The sequence below is a fragment of the Podarcis bocagei genome (assembly GCF_964188305.1).
Source record: "Podarcis bocagei genome assembly, chromosome: 1".
Classification (NCBI taxonomy): Eukaryota; Metazoa; Chordata; class Lepidosauria; order Squamata; family Lacertidae; genus Podarcis; species Podarcis bocagei.
The window spans coordinates 32866904-32893505 of NC_138125.1; the positions used below are offsets into that span (position 1 = coordinate 32866904).

At 43.9% G+C, this 26602-nt stretch overlaps 1 protein-coding gene across 1 annotated transcript; it reads left to right on the plus strand.

Moving 5' to 3' along the window:
* Positions 1–822: 822 nt before the first annotated feature.
* On the plus strand, positions 823–9090 carry ISCA2 (iron-sulfur cluster assembly 2). Its single transcript, XM_081210601.1, has 4 exons — positions 823–976; positions 3834–3999; positions 4773–4888; positions 5984–9090. The coding sequence occupies exons 1-4, from the start codon at positions 918–920 to the stop codon at positions 6156–6158; spliced, it is 516 nt and encodes a 171-aa protein (XP_081066727.1). The 5' UTR covers positions 823–917; the 3' UTR covers positions 6159–9090.
* Positions 9091–26602: the final 17512 nt, after the last annotated feature.

The following is a 26602-nucleotide window of genomic DNA, read 5'->3' on the forward strand; positions in this document are numbered from 1 at the left end:
TCAGTCATCCTAAGCGCATGGAAAACAACATGACCTGCTCTCCATGCCTAGCTGACCACATCTACAGAACTTGATTGTTATATTGTTTCGTGCCATATTAATCTCTAGTTACAATTTAATTAGGAGGCTTCATGCCTGTCTAGTTCTAGCTCCGATTCCCAGCCTTTACTCCATCGATGATAAATGATCACATGTAATCCCCACCTCTCACATGTAATTCCCGCCTTAGTAGTTATGTTAACCAATCACAAGTTCTTTGTGTATGTATCAACCAATCAGCCACAGGCCCACCTGTGGCAATGCTTGTAATATTCAATAAAAGAGGCTCTCAAGGTCCGCCCTGACAGACGCCTCATGTTACACCTGCCTCTCTCGTCTCCCGTGATTTTTCATTCCTACATAATCCCACACTCTTAACTACAACACCTCACGGGCTCTCACTCCGAAGCAACAGTGTGTGTAGGTCGTGGCCATATGTTCACTTGAGCTTACATCCGAGTAAACATGCCGTACCCTAAGGAATGGGAGCCTTGTGCCCCCCCCCCCCAGACGTGGCTGGACTCCCGGCAGCCCCAGTCAGCATGGCCAAGGCTCTGAAATTTTGGGAGTTTAAGCCCAGCATCCCCCGGAGCGCCTATGCGAGCCTCAAACTCGATACTCAACCCCAACAGGAGTGGGCGTGGCCGTACGAACGCATGCCTCGACGTCACAGCGATACCCAAAAGAGCTGAAAGGCAAACGTGGGCACTTCCGCCCGGCTTCCCCCGCCTTCACTCGGAGGCACGTGATCTTCCCCTCTCCTCCGCTCCCCTTCCCAGTGGAACCAGCCTCTTTGGTTCCGCGTACGTTCCCGTCGCTGTCTGGGCGGGACATATGGCCACGCCTCCGCCAATAGCAGCGCAGCTAGGCGGGTCAAGATGGCGGCGTTGGCGGCGCTCGCTAGCTTCAGGGCGCTGCGGCTTTGCGGACGGAGCAGGTAGTGGTGGGCCTTTTCCCTTTCCGTGCTTTGCGACGGTCTTTTAAGCGAAGAGGAACGGTGGTCCCGGCGGCGAACGCGGGCGAGGTGTCACCCCTTGTTGGTTTTCAATGCACGACACAGTTGGCTTTCCCTTTCGCAGTCACATTCACACGCGCGCGCCCCTCTCGTATTCCTGGCGCCCTTATTCTCCTAGCCCAAACAAGGGTCGGGAGATTTGTCCCCCAACCCCCCGGCCTGTAGGTCCCGACAGCTTGGCTTTTAAGTCCAGGGATCCCAGAGAATCGCCATGGCGACACATCGAACAGACACAACCGTCTATCTTATTAGGGCAATATACGTGGTGTTGCAAACTTTTCCAACCGCACCTGCAGCTTCTCAAAGGCAAAGGCTTTTAGAGTGTAATATTCTCTTACTGTGGGAACAAACAAGTAAATGGGCAAAGCGCCGCGACTGCTTGTGGTGGGTCATATCACCGTTCTGGTACTGCAGGTGGAGAAAACGAAGGCAAGAGTTTAACTCCAAGACGACCAACAATAAGTCTCTGATAGCACCGCTGCTTAGAGTGCGGTGCTGATAACGCCAAGGCTGCAAGGTTCTCTTGCATATGAGACAGCTGCATATTCCTGCATTGTAGGGGGTTGGACTACATGACCCTTACCTTAGGGTCCCTCCGACTCTATGATTCTAGCATCATGTAGTTGGAGGGTGCAATGTTAATTCAGTGACTGAGCATTTCACTGCTTTGCAGGGGTAGGTTTTGATTCTTCTATCTCAAGGCATTTAGATGTTTAACTGGCAAAAGGAGATACAGTGTTGTTGGGGGTAAGTCTCCTATGCAGTATGTGCAGGGTTACATAAGTGATACTGATGACTCTGTGATTTATAAGGTGGCTCTCTATGCCCTGGAAGCTAGGAAGATTAGGAAGAAAGAACTGGATGGGCTAGTGGTCAACTGCAAAGGGGACTCTGAGATCTAATTTGCACATTTTTTTATTACGTGTAGTATTTTTTTATTATTATTATTACGTGTAGTAAGAAATTTTGGTGGATTTGATCATGGTTTTACTGCATATGTAGCAACTGCTGGTTTTTTTGTTTTTCTTTGGATGCTGCCATGGCCTTTGGCTACTGCAATAAAAATATTACATTTAAATTGGCTCATAAAAAGACACACTTGTGCCTTAAGTTGTAAACTCTATCCATACATTCAGATGCACGCAACTGTGCTGTTAGGCACTTGTCAGCAAACCTGCAAAGAAGACATGCCTAATGATGGTCTATTTTCATTTGTTATTTAATATCTAAAAGTCTTGAAATGTCAGGAATTACTTTCGTTTTACAACATTCTGTGGGGGCACATAGTGCATTTAGGACTGTAGCCTAAATCTGTTTCCAGGTTTGTTTGTTTTTTTTTTAAAAAAATAAAGTTGAAGTCAGTGGTACTCTTGTTAGTATAAATGCTTGTTCTTTAATGCTCTGGGGGCTGAAACAATCGTGCAGAAAGTCTATATATTGAGCTCAGGAGTTCTGAGCTGTAGTAATGTTATATCACTGAGAGAAAGATTCATGGAACAAAACAGTAAATGGTCCAGGGAAGAACAAAGGGATTGTTAAGAAAAACTGAAAGAAAATGAAATGAAGCGCTCTTTTTGTACTGTACAGTATAATTACCCTGTGCGTCTCAACAGTTAGAAGATTGTATTGAGGCCAGCAGCTTAGTAGGGTTCAGGCAAGGTTCAGGCATATGGATAATGACAGCAGTACACTGGGAAAAATAACTACAGATGATGGTTTGGTTTCTAATATATCTATGGCCATCCAGTACCAGGGAGCAGATGAAAATAAGCAGTGCTAATTTCAGTCAAAGGTTTTACCATTTCTGCTCTATATTGTGTGTGCATGGGCATCTGCTTCTTTGTTTCTAAAACAATTAAAATTGTTATAAGGCTGTTATAGATAACAGCTCCTCCCTCCTGATCAAGGAATAGCCAGCTTTGTTGCAGTAAATCTCCTATAGCTATAAGGAGGAAATACAGTTATTATGACTTCAGCACCAAAGTAAACTCATGAATAGCGAGCTAGAAAAAGGTTTCATTGTAAAATGAAGAATGGAAGGGAAGTGTTCACATGACAGATGATGACTAGCCGAGAGCTGGAAACACACGACTTAGAATGTTCAGCCCTTTGTGAACTTAGTCCCAACCTAACAGTAAACGCTTAAACACCATATAATAGGAATCAGTTGTTTAGGATTCAGACAGGGATTCAGGTCTATTCCACAGGGTGCAGTATTTTCTCCCTCCCTCCCTCCAGTATTCAGGGACTCATCACTTATTCTCTCTTGCTTAGAGTGAAAAGGTCCAGAACAACAATCATTCTGTAAAAGATCCTCACTTTTGTGCGCTGGATTCTGTTTTCTGTCTAAGAGGATACTTCTTACTACGGGTCTCTTCTCCCTTGCTTAATGAGTAGATCATTAAGAGACACACAGTATCAGACATTCTTTCTCACTCAGACAAGAATTTCTAAGTAAAGTAAAGAGAGAGAGAGGTGCACTCTCGCTCACTCACTGGTCCTTGTTGCCTCAGTCTTCTGAGGAAAAGCATATTGCCCTTATCCACCATATATATGCTGTAAATGCTTTCTCCACAATTTTGCTATTGAAACTCATAGTTAGGAAGTATAGAGTCAAAGTTCCCTGCCTTTGTGTGTTCAGCTTTGATGGGGGGGGGGTTATATTTCTGACCCTTAGCTTAAAAGTCCCTCAGTCTGTCTGTAGTTGTTTCCCTCATTTATTGCTTTTCCACTACCTCCATTCCTTGGATCTTATTTGTTCCTTAACTTTCCCACACAGCCATTCTCTTCCTCACTGGCATCTGATAAGAGCCCCATCCTGCACCACACAGAATGGTGCCTCCATGCCAACGATAAGAGTGCAGTGGGTCGCATCCTCTGCCTCTGGAGAGACCTTGACTGATTCCAACGAGGGGCAGATTTACCTCAGCGAGAACTGTGTGAAGGTATGGCTTCTTGGAAATCACCAGCTGTATGTACCATCTGTAGTGCCTTGATTCCTCCTGAGCTGCAGTATGATGTGGTGTTTGGTGTGAGAATGTCATAAAAGAATGTATATGTGTGGCTGAGTGTGTGGTTGCTTTAATCCAAAAAGTACACATTATATTATTAACCATCTCCATGGCCTGTCCATGTCAGAGAGGCATAATTTGATGTGGCTGCACGTGAGAGTTGGTAATATGCAGTAGTAAATGGCCCAATGGTTGCCATTATTTTGATTTGAATTGATTTTAGAATGAATTGGTTTTAGAATGCTGTGTTACTTTTATTGTTGTTAGCCACTCTGAGCCCGGCTTCGGCTGGGGAGGGTGGGATATAAATACAATATTATTATTATAATTATTATTATTAGCATACAAAGTGTGATAGAACTAGTAGTGGGGTATTCAATCCAGGCTTGGCAAAAAGAGAAAAGGCCAGGCATGTTTTGGGTAGTGTCAAAGACTGGATGTGAATCAGCCCTTACCGTTTGCAGCAATGGCAGCACTTTCACCGAAGGCACTCCAAGTATTCTCTTTGAGTACATGTGAAAGAACGTGCTGCCAGGTTGATTGGTGCTACGTGCCTCTCGTGTGTGTTTTGCTTTAGGTTGCTCTGTATCTGGCACTTACCATCTCTTTGAAGGATCTTGCTAGTTTGCTGTTGGATTTCAAGTGGTTGCTAAATATTTTTGTATGAATCTGACCCACCACTTAGCGTTCTTTTTCTGTTTCAACAGAGACTGTTGGAGATTGCAGAAGCATCTGAGTTTCTGAGGCTGCAGGTAGAAGGAGGTGGCTGCTCTGGTTTCCAGTACAAATTTTCTTTGGATACAGTTGTGAATTCTGATGACAGGTAAGGGCATAGGTTCCTGTGTGGTGGAGGAGAAAGAACTTTAGGGGAGGGGTGAGAGGGAGAGAGAGAGAGCAAATGATCGAATGAGGAATGAATATCCTATTATATAGTGCAGGTAATCCCGTTGTACTGTTTTCCACTGCTATACTTGTGCATATCATTTCCAAGCTTCGTGGCAGCACAATGCATTCAGTGTTACAATTAGCTCTCAGTATGAGCATTCTGCTTTTCTTTTTCACTTAAAGATTCAGGGTAACCAATACCACCATGCAAAATACATATAATCATCTAATCAACAAGGTAAACTAAAACAACAAAGTGTCTTACGGCACCTTAAATACTAATACAGTGGTACCTCGGGTTACATACGCTTCAGGTTACATACGCTTCAGGCTACGGACTCTGCTAACCCAGAAATAGTACCTCGGGTTAAGAACTTTGCTTCAAGATAAGAACAGAAATCGTGCTCCGGCGGCAGCAGGAGGCCCCATTAGCTAAAGTGGTGCTTCAGGTTAAGAACAGTTTCAGGTTAAGAACAGACCTCCAGAACGAATTAAGTACTTAACCCGAGGTACCACTGTAAATGTATCATGGCATAAGCATTCATAGACCGGAGTTCATTTCATCAGATACACAAAATGCCACAATAAATGTGTTTGTATCTAAGGCTCTGTTGCTTTTGTTGCAACAGACTAATTCAGCTACTCATCTAGAAAAGATAAAGCTAAGAGAGGTGCTTAAGCCAAATCAAAAGCTACTTGAAGCAGCAGGATTTTCATCCTCCTCCTGAAAAGCTGGCCAGACAAAGGCAGGCCTTTCTTGAAAGGGAGTTCAAGAGGTGTGGAGATCACAGTCAAGAAAACCCTGCTTATAGATGTCTCTGTTTTGCCAGTGAGAAAGATGGAGTGTTGGCGAAGAGCTCACCTGCCAGCCTTAAAGGATAAGGGGGCTTGTGATGGAGTGGGCATTCTCTAAGGTCTTGCTGATTGTAACACCTATGCTTGGGTGTGACCTGGAAGCAGGGGCAAATAAGATCTTGGATATGTATCTATTGCATTTCAGAATCACTGCAACTCTCTCTATCTCTTCCTCCAGGATTTTTGAACAAGGTGGTGCCCGAGTGGTTGTGGACTTGGACAGTCTGAGCTTTGTGAAAGGGGCCATGGTGGACTTCAACCAGGAGCTAATTCGCAGCGCATTTCAGGTGGTCAACAATCCACAGGCAGAACAAGGCTGCTCTTGTGGATCATCCTTCTCCGTTAAGCTTTGAACAACAATCTCCATGCGGACCCTAGTGGATGCTGAGTGGCATATCTCTTTTTCATTATGTTCAGCTTCCAGCTGGTGTAATCAGTTGTATGGTACCACGCAAATAGTCCGGACTGAGTCTCGGATAAGAACTGATATCTCCAGGATTAGGTGTGAACTGGGCTGGGCACCTGTGTTTTCCTTAATCCCAAATGTATCTTCTCAGTAGGATCCCTGATGACTCACTGCATAGCACTTGATCACCTTGGGAGATATGTGTACATACTTCTGTAATTTAACATATTTTGGTTTTTTGAAGTGATTTCCCACTGCATGTAATTTTCATGTATGTTAATAGGCAAATTTTTTTCTGTATGTTCATTTGTACCCTGATGAATGCATGGCTGAGTTATTGGGGCCCACAGCTGCTCCCCAACCTCCACACATTCAAAAGCATCTGTTGCATGGTGCCTGTATGCATTTGAATGCACATGAGATCCTGTACGGATGATCTGGAACCCTGGGAAAAGGAGCGTTGCTGTGTACAAAGTTTTTAAGGATTGTCTTGCAAGGGAATTTTGTTGTGAGTACCGAATGGGGAGAAGGTTATGTTGCATATGTTCCATAACTTAAGGTTTCCTTTTTCCTTTTGCCTTCTCTGAATGGTAAACAAGAGACATTAAAAAAAACCCCACTTGTTTCATCTTTTGGCCAAGAAGCTCAGTATTGTTGTTGTTTTAAAGGAAGTGTTGCGTAATTACAGTGCTAAATAATTAATGCCTTGAGTCTATTTCTCCTTTAAAATCAGCTGGGAATTGAAAGCTTCATTTTTGGAGTAGAACTGGACTGAGCAGCACTGCGTGCCTCTAGATAATTTTTTTGTTCTTTGACCACAAAGGAAATCCTGTATCTAATTAGTGGACTTTTGGAAGGCTCTTTGGAGGTATTTATCTGTGAAGGACGTGCAACCGAGTATTGGTCATAACATTTTATAAAGTGCCTATATTTGTGCATCGTTCTTTGCAGTGACCTCTGTTGTTGCTGAGCTGGGACTGATTCCCCCCACCCCACCCCAGGAACCTCATCTGCCTTTTGGATTAAAAAGTTCTCCCTATTGCTGGATTTAATTGCTTACAAGTAACAAAATGTAAGCTGCATGTTTCCAAATGGGAGCATAAACCATATAGAAGAATTATCAGTTCATTTGATGCGTTCAGAAAAACTAAGGTAATTAATTATGTGGCTTGCCTGTTCCTAAAAAAAATGTAACTCACATTTGCTTATTTTCTTTTATATCTGTCATCCGTTCAGTTTTAAGGAAGCAGACATGCTTGTACGAAGAGCGCAACTCCTTTTCCAACGGGTCTGACACATCTACCCCAAGAAGGAATCAAATTTTAAAGTGAAGGGCATGCCCTCTTTGAGGAATAGTGGGGCTTTGGGGAGCCGTTTCTGGAGGAGGAAGCCTTGACAGTAGAGAAACTTGATCTGCTAACCTGGAGGTTTTGGGGGAGTGGGGGCAGGGTGTGTTAATTTTCCCACAGTATGGGGAAATTAGAATATAAGTCCCAGATCCATTTACCTGTTATCTCTAGCCCTTTCTACATAAATGTCAATTAAGCCACCTCTTTTTTCCTTGCTTCTCGGCTACAACTGATAGGGTGCAGATTTGGATTCCCTATCTACTAGAATTTATAGCATTATTTCACTAGGGGGCATCCTTATACTTTGAGATGCAAATGGCTAAAGAAATTGCTTGTAGAAAATGATGGCTTGCTTGGTTGTGCTGTGGTTGGATCTGAGGCTGAGAAGTAGTGCATAAGTGCTGCTTTGTTTCGAAAATCTCATATTCAGGAGTATGCTAGGCAGTTGGTTCAGTCTGTGCAAAATTCAAAAGCCTTGACTGCTGCCTGCTGCTTTAAAGGGTCATTTCTTGTAGTCCAAAACGTCCAGCATAGGGAGGTGGTGGTGTCAAGGTCCTGAAGTAGAGCAATGCAAAGGGGTGGCAAAGAGGGAGGGGCACGGGGTTGTTAGAGCCTTTAACAAAGGAACACAAATGCAGTTGAGAAAGAGTCTGATCACAAATTATTTCAGATTCCCTAGGCTATCTGAGTGCCATGCAGATTTGCTTCTGCTCCAAAGCATTCATGCCCTTAAAAACTTGAGAGCTTCCTGAATCCCCACTTACTAAGTGAGAAGGAAGGCAGAGAGATGGTGTAATATTTTAATTGTGTTGAGAACGTGCAATTTTCACTAAATGTTTTGCTGAGAGCGGTTGTGTTTTCAAAATTGCATACAAATCAGGTGTCTGACACATCTGACCATACATGACATTTTCACTATATTGTGTATGTTGGTGCAAACCAATTCACCTGAACATACCATCATGTGTAGATTGCATGTATGCCTATTTTACCATAGTTATACATTTTGGGCAAGTAAAACAATCCTGTTTGTGACCTTCACCCCTTATAGCAAAAGGATGACCTTGGATATGGATTTTCACATTCTAGAATTTCTTTCAAGTTGGCTTTGGTATTCAAGACTTATTCTATTTGACTTAAAATACACAGTTTCCTGTTTGAGTGTAGCGATCTTTTTTTAGCTTCAAAGTATCTCCCAGCCCTCCAGCACCAACTTGGTCCAAGGAAATCATTGACTGCTACGGCATCTGTGTTCAGCACCGATGTAGGAACAAGAAGAGTAAGTTCTGTTCTATGATCCAAATTGAAGTGCTCTCAATGTGGAACCCTCCCAGTGGTGTTGGACTCCGACTCCCATGAACCCCAGCTCATGGTTAAGGATGAAGGGAATTGTAGTTCAGCATCTGAATGGCATCATGTTGGCTACCCCTGATCTAAATGGGCTTGTTTGGTCCTTACAATGCCAGCATTCTTAACTCTCTCAATGTGTAAATGATGAATCTTGGAGAAATAAATACAAAACTTAATTTATTGGCCTCGTGTTCCACTTGTCATTTTCTTCAGATATAGAAAATGCTCAGTCACAGTCAGAAGAAAGGGAAATCTTATCATATATGGGGGCCTTTGACATTTGATACATCAACTTTTGCTTGGGATTCTTTCAGCTGTATTAGTGCAAGAGCTCACACCAGAATTCTGCTAGGGGAAATGTTTGAGATTATTTTTTGGTATGCCACCCTTCACGTTAAAAATAATAATAATTCAGACAGCTAACAACATTAAAATAACGTTGCATATTGACTCAGATATATATGGAGTTTTGTTTTGTAGGGCGGTGTTGTATCAGAGCTAAATATAGGTCACAACCTGTATACTTTTAAAGTAAAGTTTCATTCACAGTACTTTACAAACTGCAATATTCAAATATGTTTGGTACAAAATTCATTTTCCATATAATATGTGGAATAGACTGTTATCTATCATGAACACATTCTGTGTGTTCAGGCCTTCCTGCTGAACCTTTACTCCTGGATGTAAATGGAGCTTCCTTAAGTTTATACACCTGATTGTACCTGTACACACACACACACACACACACACACACACACACATTTATGTTTGAATGCCAAAGTCGGGCAAGGCGATCTAGTGCCAAGAAGTGGTCTGCAAATACAGGTTGTCTCTGAGTGTGTTCTGCAGCAGGTCGTCTGCTTGTGGTCTCTGCTTCTTGGGGGGCACAGTTCCCTCATTCCCTGCCCAACACCTCCTTCAAACTGCTCTGAAGTCTCCCATGCTGAACCCAAACCAGAAATGATAATCAGCAGTCTTGACAGGAGTATCTGGGCACAATCACCGTATCAAACCCTCCTCCTTTGACTCAGTCCCATCCCACACAGATACTTGCAACGATTGGATGTACAACTGAAGCAGAAAATGAAACTTAGGGTAGCTCTTTATCATGAAGAACATGAGTAAGAAAAGAGTGTTATCATTAGCATGCATGCATTCCTTATTTGAAGGGCTTTAAAATTAGGCCTTTTTATACAGTCCTCCCCTTGCTTTTGGGTAGTTTATTTTTAATGACAAGAGTTCCTGCTTTCAGCCTTTGTAGCCTATCAGCTTTTTGACTCATGTCCCCGTTTGGCTAATCAGGTCTCATTTACCTTTGACATCTTTTAGAGGAATAGAATGGGCCATTACAGTTGCCTTGGAAACAGTGAGATTAAATGCACATTGCCATGGCAACCTGCCATGATCTTCAGCTTCTATCTGTGGGACTCGTTTCTTCATGGGGTGGGGGGTGGTAGCGATAAGGGATCTTCCATTGCAGAGACGCAGTGTTTTGGCCATGGTACAAACACAGAAGGATTGTAGTAGTCAGGAGTCCATGAGGAATACAGATGGGAATTGGTAAGTTGCAGTCTTGATAGGACTATCTGAGTGCACTCACTTTATAAAACTCGCCTTAGTCCCAGTGGTAAACATGGCAAGCTTTTGAGTTATCCTGAACTCTTATTCAGGCAAGATGAAAGCAAGAGGTGGTGTGGGGAGAGAAGGGCAGGGGAGGGAGTCTGGATGTTGCAGGTATGAGGTCAACTTTTAAACTCTACAAAGATGGAGATTGCAGACTGAATAAGTCTGCTAGGTGCTACATCGATAATCAGGTTATGTGTCTAGGATCCTAGGATAAAGAAGCAATGGTTGCTCCTCATTTTTAAAAAACGAAGGCCAGTGTTACTAAGGTCTGTTCCACACCTTAAGTGAAAACACAGCTTCCTGATCAGGTAGAGAACATGAATAAAGAGAAACATGGCAGTCTTTGTATAGGAAAGCCAGATATTGATTTTAGGTGATGTACTAGGTAAAAGAATCAATTCAAGCCAAATTGTGTAGCTGGAAGGGATGTAACCTCACAATGTTACAGCCATCTTCAGGTGGTAGAAAATTATCTCCCTGTAGATCCAGCCCTGAACAGAATGTTTGAACCAACGTCATTAGCAATGACTTGGACCTCTTCCACCACCACTGCCTCCTCAGTGGGTGACTTGAATTAAAAGTCTGGGCATCAGCAATCTCTGAGCGTGCTCCAAAGAGCTTGCAGGATGAAAATATTTTGCTGCAGTGATAGGAAAGAGAGGAGATGAATGAACTAAATTCCAGGGCTGTCTATTAAGAATCCATTTCTCAATATGGTGATGCATAAAGACAATAGAGGCAACCAACCTGATAATTCAAGATCAATGTTATGGTAAGACAGAGCTTTCCAAACTTTTTGTGTTGGTGACATACTTTTTAGACACGCATCATTTTGTGACACAGTAATTCAGTTTTACTAGCAAACGAGGTTAAACTTTCCAGCCCTGGGAGGAGCACAGGGAGCGTTCGCGCAACACACCTACACACTGCAGCCGACAGAATAACAAGTCACAACACACAGTTTGGAAAGTTCTGTGGTAAGATTTTGTTTTTTAAAAATCACAAACATAAAGTGCACATAGATGCTCATAAATGTTTGCTAACCAACAGGTGTTTTGACATACTTAGCATTACATCCCATAGAAAGAGTCGGTTGTATTGCAAATAGATAAATGGATAGCCGCCTAAAAATTGTGAGAACTTATTGCGTTTAAAATGGTTTCTGTTCTCAAATCACAAGGTCAAACAAAACAAAAGCCTCAAGCTTTTTTTAATGTTATGTTTTTTAAGCAGCTTCATATTTTTAGCTCACGCTGAATATGGGAATTGACTTTGATTATTCTTAGCTGATTGCCTCACAGCATTGGATGCTATAAACATGTTGCAAACATCCAGTCCCTTCTGCAGTATTTGAATAAATAACATAATTTTAAAATATGTCTTGTGCAGTGGATTTTGAAACATACCTTGAAAAGATGCAAGGGGGTAGACCATCCAGAAATATACAGAAAGTTGTTAAGATTCAACATTTAAAACCACAGTGAGTTTATGATGCTCTGTAACAAATACCTTATTTCTGAAAGAGGCACCTTTTAAGCTGTGCCCAAACAGCTCCTGAATTGTGCCAATTTGGAGCAGCCACACAATCTGGCAAAGAGACATGCCTATGAATTCTCCTGGAGACCTCAAGCAATTTGAGTATTTCTATGGATAAATATACGGACCTTTGTCGGCAAGGTGATGTCTCTGCCTTTTAAGCAGAGACATCACCTTGCCGACAAAGGTCCATATAGTTAAAGCTATGGTTTTCCCAGTAGTGATGATGTATGGAAGTGAGAGCTGGACCATAAAGAATGCTGATTGCCAAAGAATGGATGCTTTTGAATTATGGTGCTGGAGGAGACTCTTGAGAGTCCCATGGATAGCAAGAAGATCAAACCTCTCCATTCTGAAGGAAATCAGCCCTGAGTGCTCACTGGAAGGACAGATCCTGAAGCTGAGACTCCAATACTTTGGCCACCTCATGAGAAGAGAAGACTCCCTGGAAAAGACCCTGATGTTGGGAAAGATGGAGGGCACAAGGAGAAGGGGATGACAGAGGATGAGATAGTTGGACAGTGTTCTCGAAACTACCAACATGAGTTTGACCAAACTGTGGGAGGCAGTGGAAGACAGAAGTGCCTGGCATGCTCTGGTCCATAGGGTCACGAAGAGTTGGATATGACTAAACGACAACAACATGGATAAATTTGGTAAAAGTAATAGAGCCAGGGTCTCCGACCCTTTGGGACCTGGAGACACACCTGAAAATCTAAGAAACTTGCAGGCGTATCAAACTGCCCATTTCATGGAAGAAAACCTGGCAGTGCTCAGAACTCAACCCACCCCAGCACAAGAGGCAAACTGCCTACCCCTGCAACAAATAAAATAGACCAAAAAAAGGAGTGAGCACTCTAAAAATCCCAGACACATGCCTCCTCAAAAAATGGTTGGATTGCTGCAATGTGCTCTGTGTTGGAATATCATTGGGGTTGGCCTGGAGGCTGCAGCTGGTGTAGAATGTGGCAAGTGGTTTGCTTGTGGGAGCCAGCACATAAAGCCTTGCTTGCAGGACTTGCACTGGCTGCCAGTTTGCTACCAGGTCAAGTTCAATATGTTGGTCCCTATAACTCAGGACCAGGTTACTTGAGGGACTGCCTTCTCCCTTATACACCCAGTAGAGCAAAGCAGACTGTGGGAGAGTTTCTTCTGCAAGTTCCAAAGATTACTGAGGCCCATTCCGCAGTAACTCAGAGCAGAGCTTTTAATGTGCATGCCCTCTTCCGTGGAATAGCATTCCTGTCACAATATGACAGGTGCCAACTATCTGCACTTTCCAAGAACAGTGAAAGACATATTTATTATGACAAGGCTTTGCTAGCTGGATAAATGGGTGGCCACTTGTTAGGGTTTTGGTCTTGTTTAAAATGTTCTTGTTGCTTTTGTGTTATTAACTATTTTATATGTTTTTAATCACCTCAAGGTGGTAGTTTAGAAGGTGATTAATGAATTAATTGTAATAATAATAATAAACCCCTCATTATTATTTTTTAAAAATAGGGTAGTCAACAAAGAGAGCATCTTTGGGCACCATAGTTCTCATGTGTGTCACACTGGAGACCCGAGTAATAGAGCATCTTGGAAATGAGGACATTTTAAGTTTCATCCATCATGCCCAACGTTCTTCGAGCCGCCTGCAGAACAAAATTGACCCTGGAAACTAAGAGGTTGGGCTGAGTTTTGTGAAGTGTGAAAGTACATTTAGAAATATTAAATCCAGTTCTTAGGATTATGCACAGAAACAAATGAGAAGCCGCTGTCACTCACTGAGCACAAAGCTACAGAGCAGGTCTTAAGAGGGAGCCTGCCAGCTGGAGGGTTTTATGACGGGATGTGAGTTTTAGAAGCGTACAGGATGAAACAGCATCTGGCTGATACTTAAAACAAACTGACACCCGTGCCTTGAACCAACTAAATTTTCCCATGTATAAAACATGATTCTTTGGTGGTGGCCAGTTGTGAGGTGACAAGATTCAGACCCTCACCCAGTTGGGTGACACTTTCCTGAAGTGAGGGAGAGGGGGCACACTTTGCCAAACCCTAGAGCAGTGTTTCCCAACCTTGGGCCTCCAGCTGTTTTGGGACTACAACTCCCATCATCCCTAGCTAGCAAGACCAGTGGTCAGGGATGATGGGAATTGTAGTTCAAAAACAGCTGGAGGCCCAAGGTTGGGAAACACTGCCCTAGAGTAAGAGGTGACACAACCCACCCCAAGCCCATGCACATTAGGATCCAATTACTGTAGTTATTTAGTTTTCTGAGGAGGGTGGGGTGTAAAATCAAACCAATCATGGAATCCTAGAATCTTAGAGCTGAAATGTTTGGCTTTTAATTTTATTTCCCAAATACAAATTTTCTTTGTTTTGATAGCTGTATTATGTGGATAGCTAAATTCTACCTTGGATATGTTCTTCAGCCCAAAACACTTCTGCAAATGGCGCTAGACTGGATGGGGTTCGAGCAACAGACCTCAGGGAAGTAAGGAGGGTTCAACTCCTCCCATCTCTGTGCCTGTGGAACACAGGTGGCGCTATGGTCTAAACCAGTGTTTCCCAACCGGTGTTCCGCGGCACACTAGTGTGCCGCCGAACATTGCCTTGTGTTCCGTGGGAGGGAGACGGGCTGCTCACCATACCCCGCGTCTCAGGCGCAGCAGCCGGCAGTCCGAATGCATCCCGAGCCGCGCTGCTCTCGCCTTGCCTCCTTCTTCGCGCCTCCTCCCGGCTCGCGCGCCGTCCCTGCGCGGATCCGTCCAGCCTCCGGCCGCCGCCGCCGCCCCCTCCTCTTCCTCTCCTTCCCCCACCCACCAACCCGCACGGCGCGCTCCCACCGCCCCCGATGGGCGCAACCACTTCCGGGTCCGCTGCAGCCGCCCCTTCCCCGCCTCCGGCAGCCGAAAGTCCCCCAGCGGAGCCCGTCTGGCCGCTCCCCCCGCTCCCTGCCCACCTCCCGGAGTTGAGGCGCCCTCTTTCGTTGCTTCGCGGGGAGGGAAAAAACTTTAACTTTTGTGCGTCCCTCCCGGCGTGACGCTGCGCGCTGACGTCACGGGGCGGGGCTTTAATGGTGGTGTGCCGCGAGATTTTTTTCCGGCAAACAGGTGTGCCGTTGCCCAAAAACGTTTGGGAAACACTGGTCTAAACCACTGAGCCTCTTGGGCTTGCCAATCAGAAGGTCAGTGGTTCGAATCCCCATGATGGGGTGAGCTCCCATTGCTCTGTCCCAGCTCCTACCAACCTAGCAGTTCGAAAGCATGCCAGTGCAAGTAGATAAATAGGTACCACTGCGGCAGGAAGGTAAATGGCATTTCCGTGCACTCTGGTTTCCGTCACAGTGTTCCATTACGCCAGAAGCAGTTTAGCCATGCTGGCCATATGACCTGGAAAGCTGTCTGTGGACAAACACCGGCTCCCTTGGCCTGGAAGCAAGATAAGCGCCGCAACCCAATAGTCGCCTTTGACTGGACTTAACCATCCAGGGAACTTTACGTTTTTTACCTCTCCATGTGGCTCTAGACTCTCACCATGCTCTAAATACAACCAGACATGGCTACTATTGCATCTAATTACCGTAGGCTTTAGGAAACCCTGGCTTTGTTGCTTGTCCCCAATATTGAAGCCAAAGCAAGTAGCAGAGGCAGGATTAAAATGCAAAAATATTTTACAGTATAAGCTTTTTCTTCTTCTTACCAGCTTCTGCCTTCATCCTCCAGCTTTCTCTTTCACCCCTCTTTTCACCCTAAGCACAGTGGGAAGTCTAGTCCTGATGGCTGGCCTACAGGAACTCTAGGGACAAACTTCTAAACGCAACCATAATGAATTGCAGTAATTTGAGTACAGCACCTCGGAATTGAATTTCTGTGAGAAAGCTGAGATCTGTACCATGGAGAAGAACGGCCGGCACTTTCATAAAACTGTAATTTCCGAAGTACTTTATGGAAAGCTATTAACAGTTTAAAGCGATGATGGCCTTGTTTATATTTTGTAAAAATGTGCAAGATCAGCAGGCCTGCTTTAATATAGATTTGGCCTGTCCCAGAGTACTTACTGAGGCGCCATGGAATCAATAAGCTGGTTTGTTCCCTTGTGTTTCCTCACAGGCTACCGTCTTTCTTGAGGGTAGAGCAAAATGTAGGACGCAGCATTCCTGCATCGCCCCTTATGGGAGCAGTAAAAACTTTTGTGTCTAGGAAAAACTGAGGCAGTCTTCATTCTCTCTCTCTCTCTCTCTCTCTCTCTCTCTCTCTCTCTCTCTCTCTCTCTCACACACACACACACACAATTCTTATCTGCCTCTTAAAAATACCAAACCACCACTACTAGATTAATGCCTATTGTGTAGGTTTCACACTAAAAAGCAGGGGAACAGTAATAATGTTTAGAATGGGAAAAGGAGTTTTAGAGAGAAAATTCAGCAGCTGTCTTTGGCGACAAAGGGAGAAATAACAGAGATACTCCCCATTGTGAGGAGAACTTTATCTCCTTGCAGCCAGGGAGAGGAGGCAATGGGGCTGCATGGCAGATCTCTGTGCCTGTTAACAACGCTCTTCTCACGCCACCCCTGTCCTATATTCCCAGATAACAGGCAGAGGCCAGAAATAGGACTGACACAGTAAAAGAAGTTTCTTAATCCTTACTGAGCCAAACAGAAATGCAGGAGTGAAAAGCCAATTCATAGGGCAGAGAAGAATTACACAGGGGGAAATTGGGTCCACAAATCAAAGGCAGTTTCTCCACTAAGGGGAAATGAAGAGAATCAAATATGAGAATGGAGGGAAGTCTGGAAAAAAAAATCCTGTTAGCAATGGAGGCCTGGCTAAAGAGAGCTTGAAAATGATCTTGTTTGGGCTGAAGAAGGGCTGGGATAAAAATGAGGGTCTGCACAGCACTGCAAGAGTTTGAGCAAACACCACTAGGCACCCCCCACCTCCCCTTCCTGCTATGGAAGGGGTCCCTGCTCTGCTTACAATACTCTCGCCTTCCTTTTCCTCCCCAGGCATGAATTGCCAGTTCACGGACAAAAGCAAATAGATCTGTGGTGTGTTTTTGGGATTTGTCTGCTTGTCTCACGATTAAAACAAATCAATTTCCTATAAAGCTCCACATTTTGCATTCTCCCACTAAAGTGGAAAGGAGTGAATCTGCCCTGATTAAATTTCCTGATTTGAAATATGGTTCTGGTATGCACCGTGGAGCAAGAAGAAGAAGAGAGAAAAATCACACTTTTATTTCATAACAGCATGTTGAGCTAGATTCCATAAGGTACAGAGCCTGAAAAACACTCACAGGGAAAGCTCATGACACCATGTGAAGCCGCTGAATATAAATAGATTTCATGGGGGATATGTGACTATCGTATATCAGCAGCTTAATTTATGTCCCTGCAGCGTTAAGTGGGTGGGGGTGTGGAGCAAGCCCTTGTGGAAAAGTCAAGAGATGGCACTAACATTGATAAACCTGCTGCAAAGTCTGTACATCTCATTATCTCCCAAGCTCCTTTCTCCTGGTGTGACCAGCACCTTCTCACCTGTTTCTTTCCCCACCCACACAACCTTCCTCTTTGTTTTGGTTCATAACTCTCTCACCAACAGAGCATGGAAAAAGATCCTGTGGTAAAGAGCTGGCCGAGCCTGTGATTTATCTTCCTTGTTTCATTAAGTGAACTAAATCTTCACCACTGAAGCAAGCGTGTGGCATCCACACCAGACATTTAAAGCGCATCTAGCACACATTTAAAGTACGTGACTACCCCCAAAGAATCCTGGCAACTGTAGTTTTCTGAGAGTGCTGGGAATTGAAGCTCTGTGAGGGGGAAACCAGGGTTTTTAAGGGGGAAGTAATATACGGTGTGGGTTCGAGGAAAAGGGAAAAAGTGGAAGAACATAGAAACCTTAACTTTTTGTCTTTTTCTTCAGAATCATAAGAACAGAAGAACAACACTGCTAGATCTTCAATGGCCCATCTAGTCCAACATCCTTTTCTCACAGTGGTCAACCTGTGGATTTGCACTTGGTTGCACTTTGTTTTGTGACTGGAAAAAATCGAGAGGAGGAAGAACATAACATCCTGGTTCTAGAAAAAGTGGATTAGAAAAATTGTAAGATGTTATGTGATCTACCAAAAGGTTCTAATTCTTTAGCAAAGAAACCTGGGCTGTGCACACATTACTGTTTACTCCAGCTCCTGTGCGCTCCCACCACGGGTGTTTGAAGCCGAGTACACATGACGTTAGCCACGAGGAGGAGGAGGAGTTTGGATTTGATATCCCGCTTTATCACTACCCTAACGAGTCTCAAAGCAGCTAACATTCTCCTTTCCCTTCCTCCCCCACAACAAACACTCTGTGAGGTGAGTGAGGCTGAGAGAGGCTGAGAAGTGTGACTAGCCCAAGGTCACCCAGCAGCTGCATGTGGAGGAGCGGAGACACGAACCCGGTTCACCAGATTATGAGTCCACTGCTCTTAACCACTACACCACACTGGTATCCTGTAATTTCTCAAGAAACACTCCTCTTTGATGTGCATTCCCTCAAACCAGCTTCCATCCTACTTGAAAACGCTAGCTGCAGTTAAGCTGAGGCGTGTACCGTTTAGGCAACCATTGCACATGTGCAATTGACAGCTTCCTTGAATAGGCATTCAGGGGGGTTGCAGGTGTGGGGAAACAAATCAGGTGGTATACATCTGATGAAGATTCCCCCCCCCCATGTGGGTGTAGCCAGGATTTTTGTTAGGGGGCAGGCCTTTTGTTGAGGGGACAGAACCTCAGCTAGTTATGTATTTTTATTCTCCCTGCCCCCCCAGCTACGCCCATGACCCCTTCTTTGGTGTGTACTTGAAATGCAGTGAGGAAAATGACCTCGTTGTGTTTTAAGCCACTAACATGCACACACTGGTGGAGGAAGAGGAATGTGGGTAGAATACCCGCCTCCAGGACGCGCGCCAGCCCCGCCCCCACCTGCTCACCGCACCCTGGTGCCGGAGCATGAAGCTCTGCCACTGCGTGCACATACCTTTATTCTGCATTTCAAAGATTATGAGCGATGTTCATCCATTTAAATGTATTTGTTTTCTTCAGTTGGAAAACCAGGAGTTCCTTCCAGCCAAATGGAATCACTGTTAAGTTGAATCAATTTTGTTCAGATAATGTTCAGCCTTTATTTAATTCTCCCATAAAGTTGCTTTGCTATAGTTGGATTGTGTTCAGTGTTTTCACACCATTTACTGTTTATGGCAAGGGCATAGATGGGGGAAGCTGTGGGCAACAGGAGCAGAGCCATGACGTGATAGTAGCAGAATAGTATGCATTTTTCTTCTTCTTGGGAGTGTCAAGCTATCAAGCTTCTTCTTCGTCTTCTTCTTCTTCCTCTGTTGGAAAACTGGCCACATTTTGGTTCGGGTAGGAAGGCAGAAAGCAGAATTAAAACAAATGCCCCAAGATGACTGCAGACTTGCTTTTAGGGATGGTAGGGTGGTATGAGGAAATTAGAAAGGCTGAAAATCTCAGTATACATATTCTTTGCTAGTTTATAATTTCTTACACACATACCTGGATCACATGGAGGCAATACGTGCTACAGGTGACCAGATGTAACACTTGTAAATAACCAGGCGGGTGCAACCGACACATCTAAAAAAAGCATAAATTATGCTTTAGGAGTGAGAGTTCCAGCTTCTAAGGTTAATAGCTATTTCATCTTTCAGGTAGTATCCTCTTTTCCTTCCCTGCAAACTCTGTTGAAACAGATTTCACATCTCGTCTGGTGATTCTAGATAAAGTGTTAAAAGGGTGAGTCAGATCAGAAGGAAAAAAGAAGGCACAAATAATGCCATCAGAGAGGAATTGTGGGAAATGGGGAGTAGCGCTTTCTTCAGCTGGCTCTGCTGTCGCCTACTTGTAAAGGAGAGGCTGCTGCTCTTTGACAATGGTCTCAGGTTTATTCAGTGGTCTGCTACGGCTTCATCCTAACTAAGTTCATCAAGACGAGGATCTACAGTGAGTCATCATGTTACGACTGAAGTTACCACTGCAGAAGTGTGAACTTGCCCTGAGTCACCTGAGGAGGGCAAGATCATGGCCTCTCTTTTGTCCTGTTTCCTGTGGAGGAGGAGATGACATGCGTTTCCCCACCGAATTATAGTGTGATTTGCCGCAGATGGGCAGATGGACCGTAAATACCAGGGTTGCTATATATATATATATCCCCCCTTTTGTGCTTGACAGAAGCTCTGTGCCTTTGACAGGTACCTTAAGTGCAGTGTTTCTTAGCCCAGAGATGCAGTGATAGGCTGGGGAAACTTCCACTGCTGAACGCTGGCCTGTTGTTATCTGTTCAAAAGCAACTAGGAGCCTTTGTAGGAAAAGAGGCTGTGAATAACTCAGCTTTTGATTTATGGCTATTGAATTTCAGTATGTTTTTCTGCTGTTCTGACCTTGCAGGAAATTTTTGTGAACTCACTAGGAGAAAATTCTCTCCTCTTGCCAATATAAGGCATCTTTTTTGGCAATGACTCATGGAATCATAGAACTATCGAGTTGGAATTTGGAAGGAATCCCTAGGGGCATCTAATCCAACCTCCTGCAATGCAGGAATCTCAGCTAAAGCTTCCAGGAGGGATAGTCAGCCAACCTCTGCTTTAAAAGACCATTTCTGTGGCTGTTCAGGTACTTCTTTCCTGGGAGGCCCAGGTAGCCCCTTCATTGACATTCCACTGAGAAAGTAATGACCTTTTTTATTATGGGTGTCTTATTTTTCTTGTGTGCTATTTTGTCTTGTGTTTGTTTTACTGACGTTGTTTTTAAATCTCTGGTTATATTGTGATCAGAATTTTAAAGTCTTAGATATATAATAAATGTTCATAAATGTACCAGCCAAGCACGTACATAGATCAGCACAGGAAGACCGACCTGAAACCATTTTTGATTCCCAAACTAACCAAATGTTTTCTCTGCAAGGTCAAAGGAAAATGGAAAAGCCTCCCCGTTGTCTTTTCCTTCACAAATCCTGTCTTAAGGGTATGTCTGTCTGTGTTTGAATAGGGTGAGCCTGTGACCTGGCTCAGGAACTAAGTATTTATCATTACAAAAGACTGGCCAGGCTCCCCAGAGTATCCAATCAAGTGAGCATTAACAGGTATCCTGTCAGACGAGATAAACAATGCACTCAGATTTCTGCTGTAGACCGCCTTTTCTGTGATGTATGTATGATGTATGGAGGGGTGGTCTTGAGCTCCAGGGCAGGGAATTTAAAATGTCTACATAAGGGCAGGCACACCTTTGTTTGGGATTCCTCCTCCTTTCCTGCATGTGAGGGGAGCACCCTGTTGCAACAGATCAATAAAGATAGGCTTTCTAGCTGCTTTGCTTCTCAATATTCTCTGGTTGGCCTCTGTTATTTTCTCCTACCAATAGGGAACCTACAGAAGGACTCTATATGGGCTCTTGGATACCCCATAAGGGGAAAAGGGCAGATTTTGTTTACAACAATATATTGTGGTGTATTTCATATTGTTGACCCTTTGGGTTGTATCCAGTGAAGCTGTCCTGTTATCCCAAAGACTTCCACTTGTGCAACGGTGCTTCCCTTCCTTCTCCTCTCCCTGTTCACCCCCAACAGTTCTGGGGTTTTCCCCAACACTCTGGGGCAGATCTGGGGTGTGTTTGCAGGGAGAGGAGCGAGAGGGCAAGTTCCGCTGCAGAAGCTGAACTTATTGTGCTAACGGGACTTCACCAGATACAACCCTTTCCATTTATTGTATCCTTGTTAGTTGCTTTTGGCTCATTCCTGTGGAAAGGTGGGATATAAATTTAACACATACAAACAAAATTACAGACTCAAATATATCATCTGGAACTGCTGATCCTCCTTGGACCAAATGTGATAGTCCAGCCATATGAGCTACAATTTATGAAACTGAGATCCCCATATATACCAGAAACAGGAAAGAAATGGAAAAGAAGCAGACCTTTCTCTCTCACCAATCCATTGTGGTTCAAGGCCATGGTCTTCGTTGCAGTAAGAGCATTCTGTTCTTCCTAGCACACATTTCGTCCTTATTCAGTCTCTCCTATTCCTTTCTATGTGGGTGGATAATGTCATTCCATAGTTTAGTCTCTAGGTAGTACTGAATGTGGTTGTACCTGAGCAAATGTAAGCATTGCCTGTTGCTAGTCTATCTTGTTTGATAGACAATAAAGTTCTCATCTAGGTTTATGACTGATGTTCCCTCTAAGGCTTCCATGACACCCTCTGAGCTGCCTAACCCCTGTGTATTAAAGTGTCTTTAATATGACATTTGAACATCCAGTATGTTGGATGTACTTTTTTATCAGCAGATTCCTGAATGATCGTTGTTGTGTCTGGAAAAGCTGCCTGTAATGGATGATGCTGTTCTTCTGAAGAGACTGCCTGTTCCTGCAGAGGGAAAACATAAATAAGTGAAAAATTATGTACGTTGGGGCAATAAATTCCAACTTCACATGCACACTGACAAAAGGATCAAGATAAGCTGTAATCACCCAGGAAAGAAATGTTGGGATCATAACAGAAAGCTCTGAAAATGTCAGAACAGAGTTCTTTAGCAATGAAAAAGTCCATCTCGTTGGGAATGTAAGTACAGCAAATATCAAAACATTTAATAAATCTATGGTATGCCCACGCTTAGACTATTTCCCAGCCACATTTAATGGCATTAACAATATAATCCTACGCAGGATGAATACCAATTGCGGGGAATCATAACTGGGAAGAGTTCAGTTGCACTGGGATCCTGCTTGCAGGATTTTCATAGGCATCTTGCTGGTCACTGTAAGAAAGGGACACTGGATTAGATGGGTCTTTGTCCTGCTCCATCAAAGCTTTTCTTATGTTCCTATGAAATATCTAAGAGATTCTAGCTTTTTTAATTAAGGAGTAGGGGAAACCTTGAACTTAGGAGAGAACATGATCTAGGTGTATGCAATTAGAAAACGTGTTTTGGGGCACTGCAATCTCGCACTGCCATCTTGCCCCCCCTAACAAAGCACTTTGGGGGGCACGCAATCTTGTGCAGCACCCCAAAACACATGTTTTGGGTGCTGCAAGAGCATGCCCCCCCAAAAGTGATTATTTCAGGGCCGTGATCTCACACACATCACATAACTCACATAAGAGCATGGCCCCGGAAGATGCTCACCCCAGTTTTTCACTTCACCATGTTGGGGGGTATGTGATAGCCAGGAAATTAGACTCAAATTTATGGAGGATAGGCCCACAAATAGCTATTAACTATAAACCATGGCTCGTAAAAGTGGGACCTCTGTATTCAGAAGTCGTATCTTTCAGCATAAGCCAGGATAAGCAGGAGCAGTTATTTCTGTTATTTCTGTTTCCAGGACGTGAGAGGGTGTCCACTAAGGGTTTACTTTCCCCCTTTGTTGTGTTTTCAGCTGTGGCTACTGCTGAAAACAGAGCACTGGACTAAATAGGCCTTGAGTCTGATCTAAGAAGGCAATTCTGGTGTCTTTAAATGCGCTCTCTTGTCTCTGCTATCCAGCTCCTGGAAGGAGAATGGCAGAATCAGCAGCTGGTTTTTCTCAGTCCCTCTTTTGAAGCCCCAATTAAAGTCTTTTAGACACGCATATGCACATAATCAGCAGGAATCCCTGAAAAGACAAGGAAAGAAAAGGTCTTAAGTAGCTTACTTCAGTCTCTACATCGAGCTTATCACACAATTGACTTCTGATGTGTGTTGTAAGAGGAACCTCAAACTGGCAGCAGGTGATTTCTAAAAGGTCTGCATTTTTTCAGGAGAATTAGTTGGTTTTTCTGCCCAGGCTTCTTCTTGTGTGCAATTTATAAAAGAGACGAAGCCTGGAGGATCATTTGTAGCTGATAATTGGTACTAGGCTTTGCAGCATGTGTGCATTCACCCATGACATCTCTGTTCAGGAGGGAGCATGAACTAGCTCGCACCTTTCTTTACTTGACAGACCTTGAGGACACTACCAAGGGGGCCTGGCGTGCCATCCAGTTCATGCCTTGTATGTATTATATGCCTTGGGGACCTGTTCCATGCATTACTTCTATCATGCATCATATACAGCAAATAAATAAAAAAAGATAATGAATTACTCCCGTTCCGGCAAAGGTGACAAAGCTGCAATGTTTCCTTACCGGTCCCATGGTTCTGGAAAAAAGAAATTACTGAATTAAAACTGGGATGCTCTCTTGATACTTCTGTTTTGTCTTAATCACCTGGATAATTATGAGAGAGGTGATGATGGATGAGGTACAGATACGCTCAGTGTTTGGTAGAACTGCCTTAAAGTCATTCAACATGGGGGAAATTAAACATGGTCTTCAACACAATAATCTCATTGAGAAAAAGTTGTCCATACCAAGTCCTGCCGAAGTCAATAGAGCAATCTACTTTGATTTTATAAAAGCAGTGGTTGCATGGTTGTGAAGAAGAAGAATTCCTGAATGAAAAGCAGAAAGCTCTAGCCTTATTAGTAACCTCTGCAGTAAACTGACCAGATGTCATTTTTACAACTCTTAAGCTCTACAATTTTTTATTTCATTTCCTAATTGCCCATCCTAAGAGCCCTACTAAACCAATGGGACAAAACATTTCATGTGTTGTGTTCATGATCTGTAAAGTTGGAAGGGACCTTGAGGGTCATCTAGTCCAACCCCCTGCATTGCAGGAATCCAACCACAGCTGTCCCTGGGTGGACTTGAACCACTAACCTTCTGGTTAACAACCAGATACACTGACCCATTGTGGCACATATAATTACTGGGCTTAAAAACCCACACGAATACCACCTGCTACCAGGCTGAACCCCCAATAGGTCCTACAAAGTTTCTTTTGTGGGTGTTAATGAATCTCCAACAGCAAGGAGTTCCACAGTTGCAGGGTAGATTTTGAAAATGAATCTCTGCAATTTTTATTTCTATTTTTTGCTTAAGAATTTTGTATTTGGATCGGGATGCTTCGTGGCATTCTGTTGCTTTATAAAGATGGCAATTAAACATAAGCAAGAACTCCAGAGGTGCAAAGGGGCAAGTAATTTAGTGCTTTGTATGTTAATATGGCAGCATTGGTAGTTGTTGTTGTTGTTTAGTCGTTTAGTTGTATCCGACTCTTTGTGACCCCATGGACCAGAGCACACCAGGCACTCCTGTTTTCCACTGCCTCCCACAGTTTGGTCAAACTCATGTTCATAGCTTCAAGAACACTGTCCAACCGTCTCGTCCTCTGTCATCCCCTTCTCCTTGTGCCCGCCATCTTTCCCAACATCAGGGTCTTTTCCAGGGAGTCTTCTCTTCTCATGAGGTGGCTAAAGTATTGGAGTCTCAGCTTCAGGATCTGTCCTTCCAGTGAGCACTCAGGGCTGATTTCCTTCAGAATTGATAGGTTTGATCTTCTTGCAGTCCATGGGACTCTCAAGAGTCTCCTCCAGCACCATAATTCAAAAGCATCAATTCTTTGGCGATCAGCCTTCTTTATGGTCCAGCTCTCACTTCCATACATCATCACTACTGAGGAAACCATAGCTTTAGCTATATGGGCCTTTGTTGGCAAGGTGATGTCTCTGCTTTTTAAGATGCTGTCTAGGTTTGTCATTGCTTCATTTGGAGTAGCAGCACCTATTTTTGTAGAAAAAAGCACTGCTGGTGCCCTTATCTTTTACACCAGTGTGGCAACTTGTGAATTGCCCAAAATGGGGAAATGCAGCACCCCCCCCAAAAGAAGATAAAATAGAACATAGTGTTATGTCCATTGCTGCTGTTCCACTAGCACAGTACACTTCCACTAGTGCAACTTAATTCCCCTTTCCCCTGCAGTCCCCTGCACACCCTCAGAGCTGTTCCAGAGGGTTAGTGGGCTCTCAGGAGCAGTTTTTGAGGGTACACAGGGAGAGGAAGGTGAAGGCCCCATTGCGTAAACACGCACAGCACTGGATGCAACCCACAGACTTGCAGAAAAATCGCATGTGTCAATTTGTATGTGTAGATGAAAAATTAAACATAACTGCAATCATTTATATTGAAATACACTACATTATCAGTGGGGAAGACTGATCAGGCAACATGTGCACCTACTCTGTCACACGGGGAAATTTGCTGTCCAACCACTAATGGTTGATGGATGACTTTATACTTCTTCAGCTTTAAACCGGCCCTCAAATAGAAGACCGTTCTCTGGAAAGTACAGTAGGATTACATTGCCTCCCTATTTCTGCACACAGTCACAAGTCTTCTCAGTTATTGTTTTCCCAGTCTTGCCTGGTTTGCATTCCAGTTGGATCCTCAATTCTAGTCCTCAGTGAAAGCCAGAGAGGAATTCTGCTGCTATTCTGCTCAAAATTCCCCACCATAGCCGTCTTTTGGCCCATGGGGCTCCAGATATCAGCCATGGGAGAGGGAGCAATATGAGATGTCTTGCAGAAAAGGAGTAAGAAATAAAGCAGGGGTAGGCAACCTAAGGCCCATGGGCCATAAGCGGCCCATGGGGGTCATTTAACCGGCCCACGAGCCACCCCT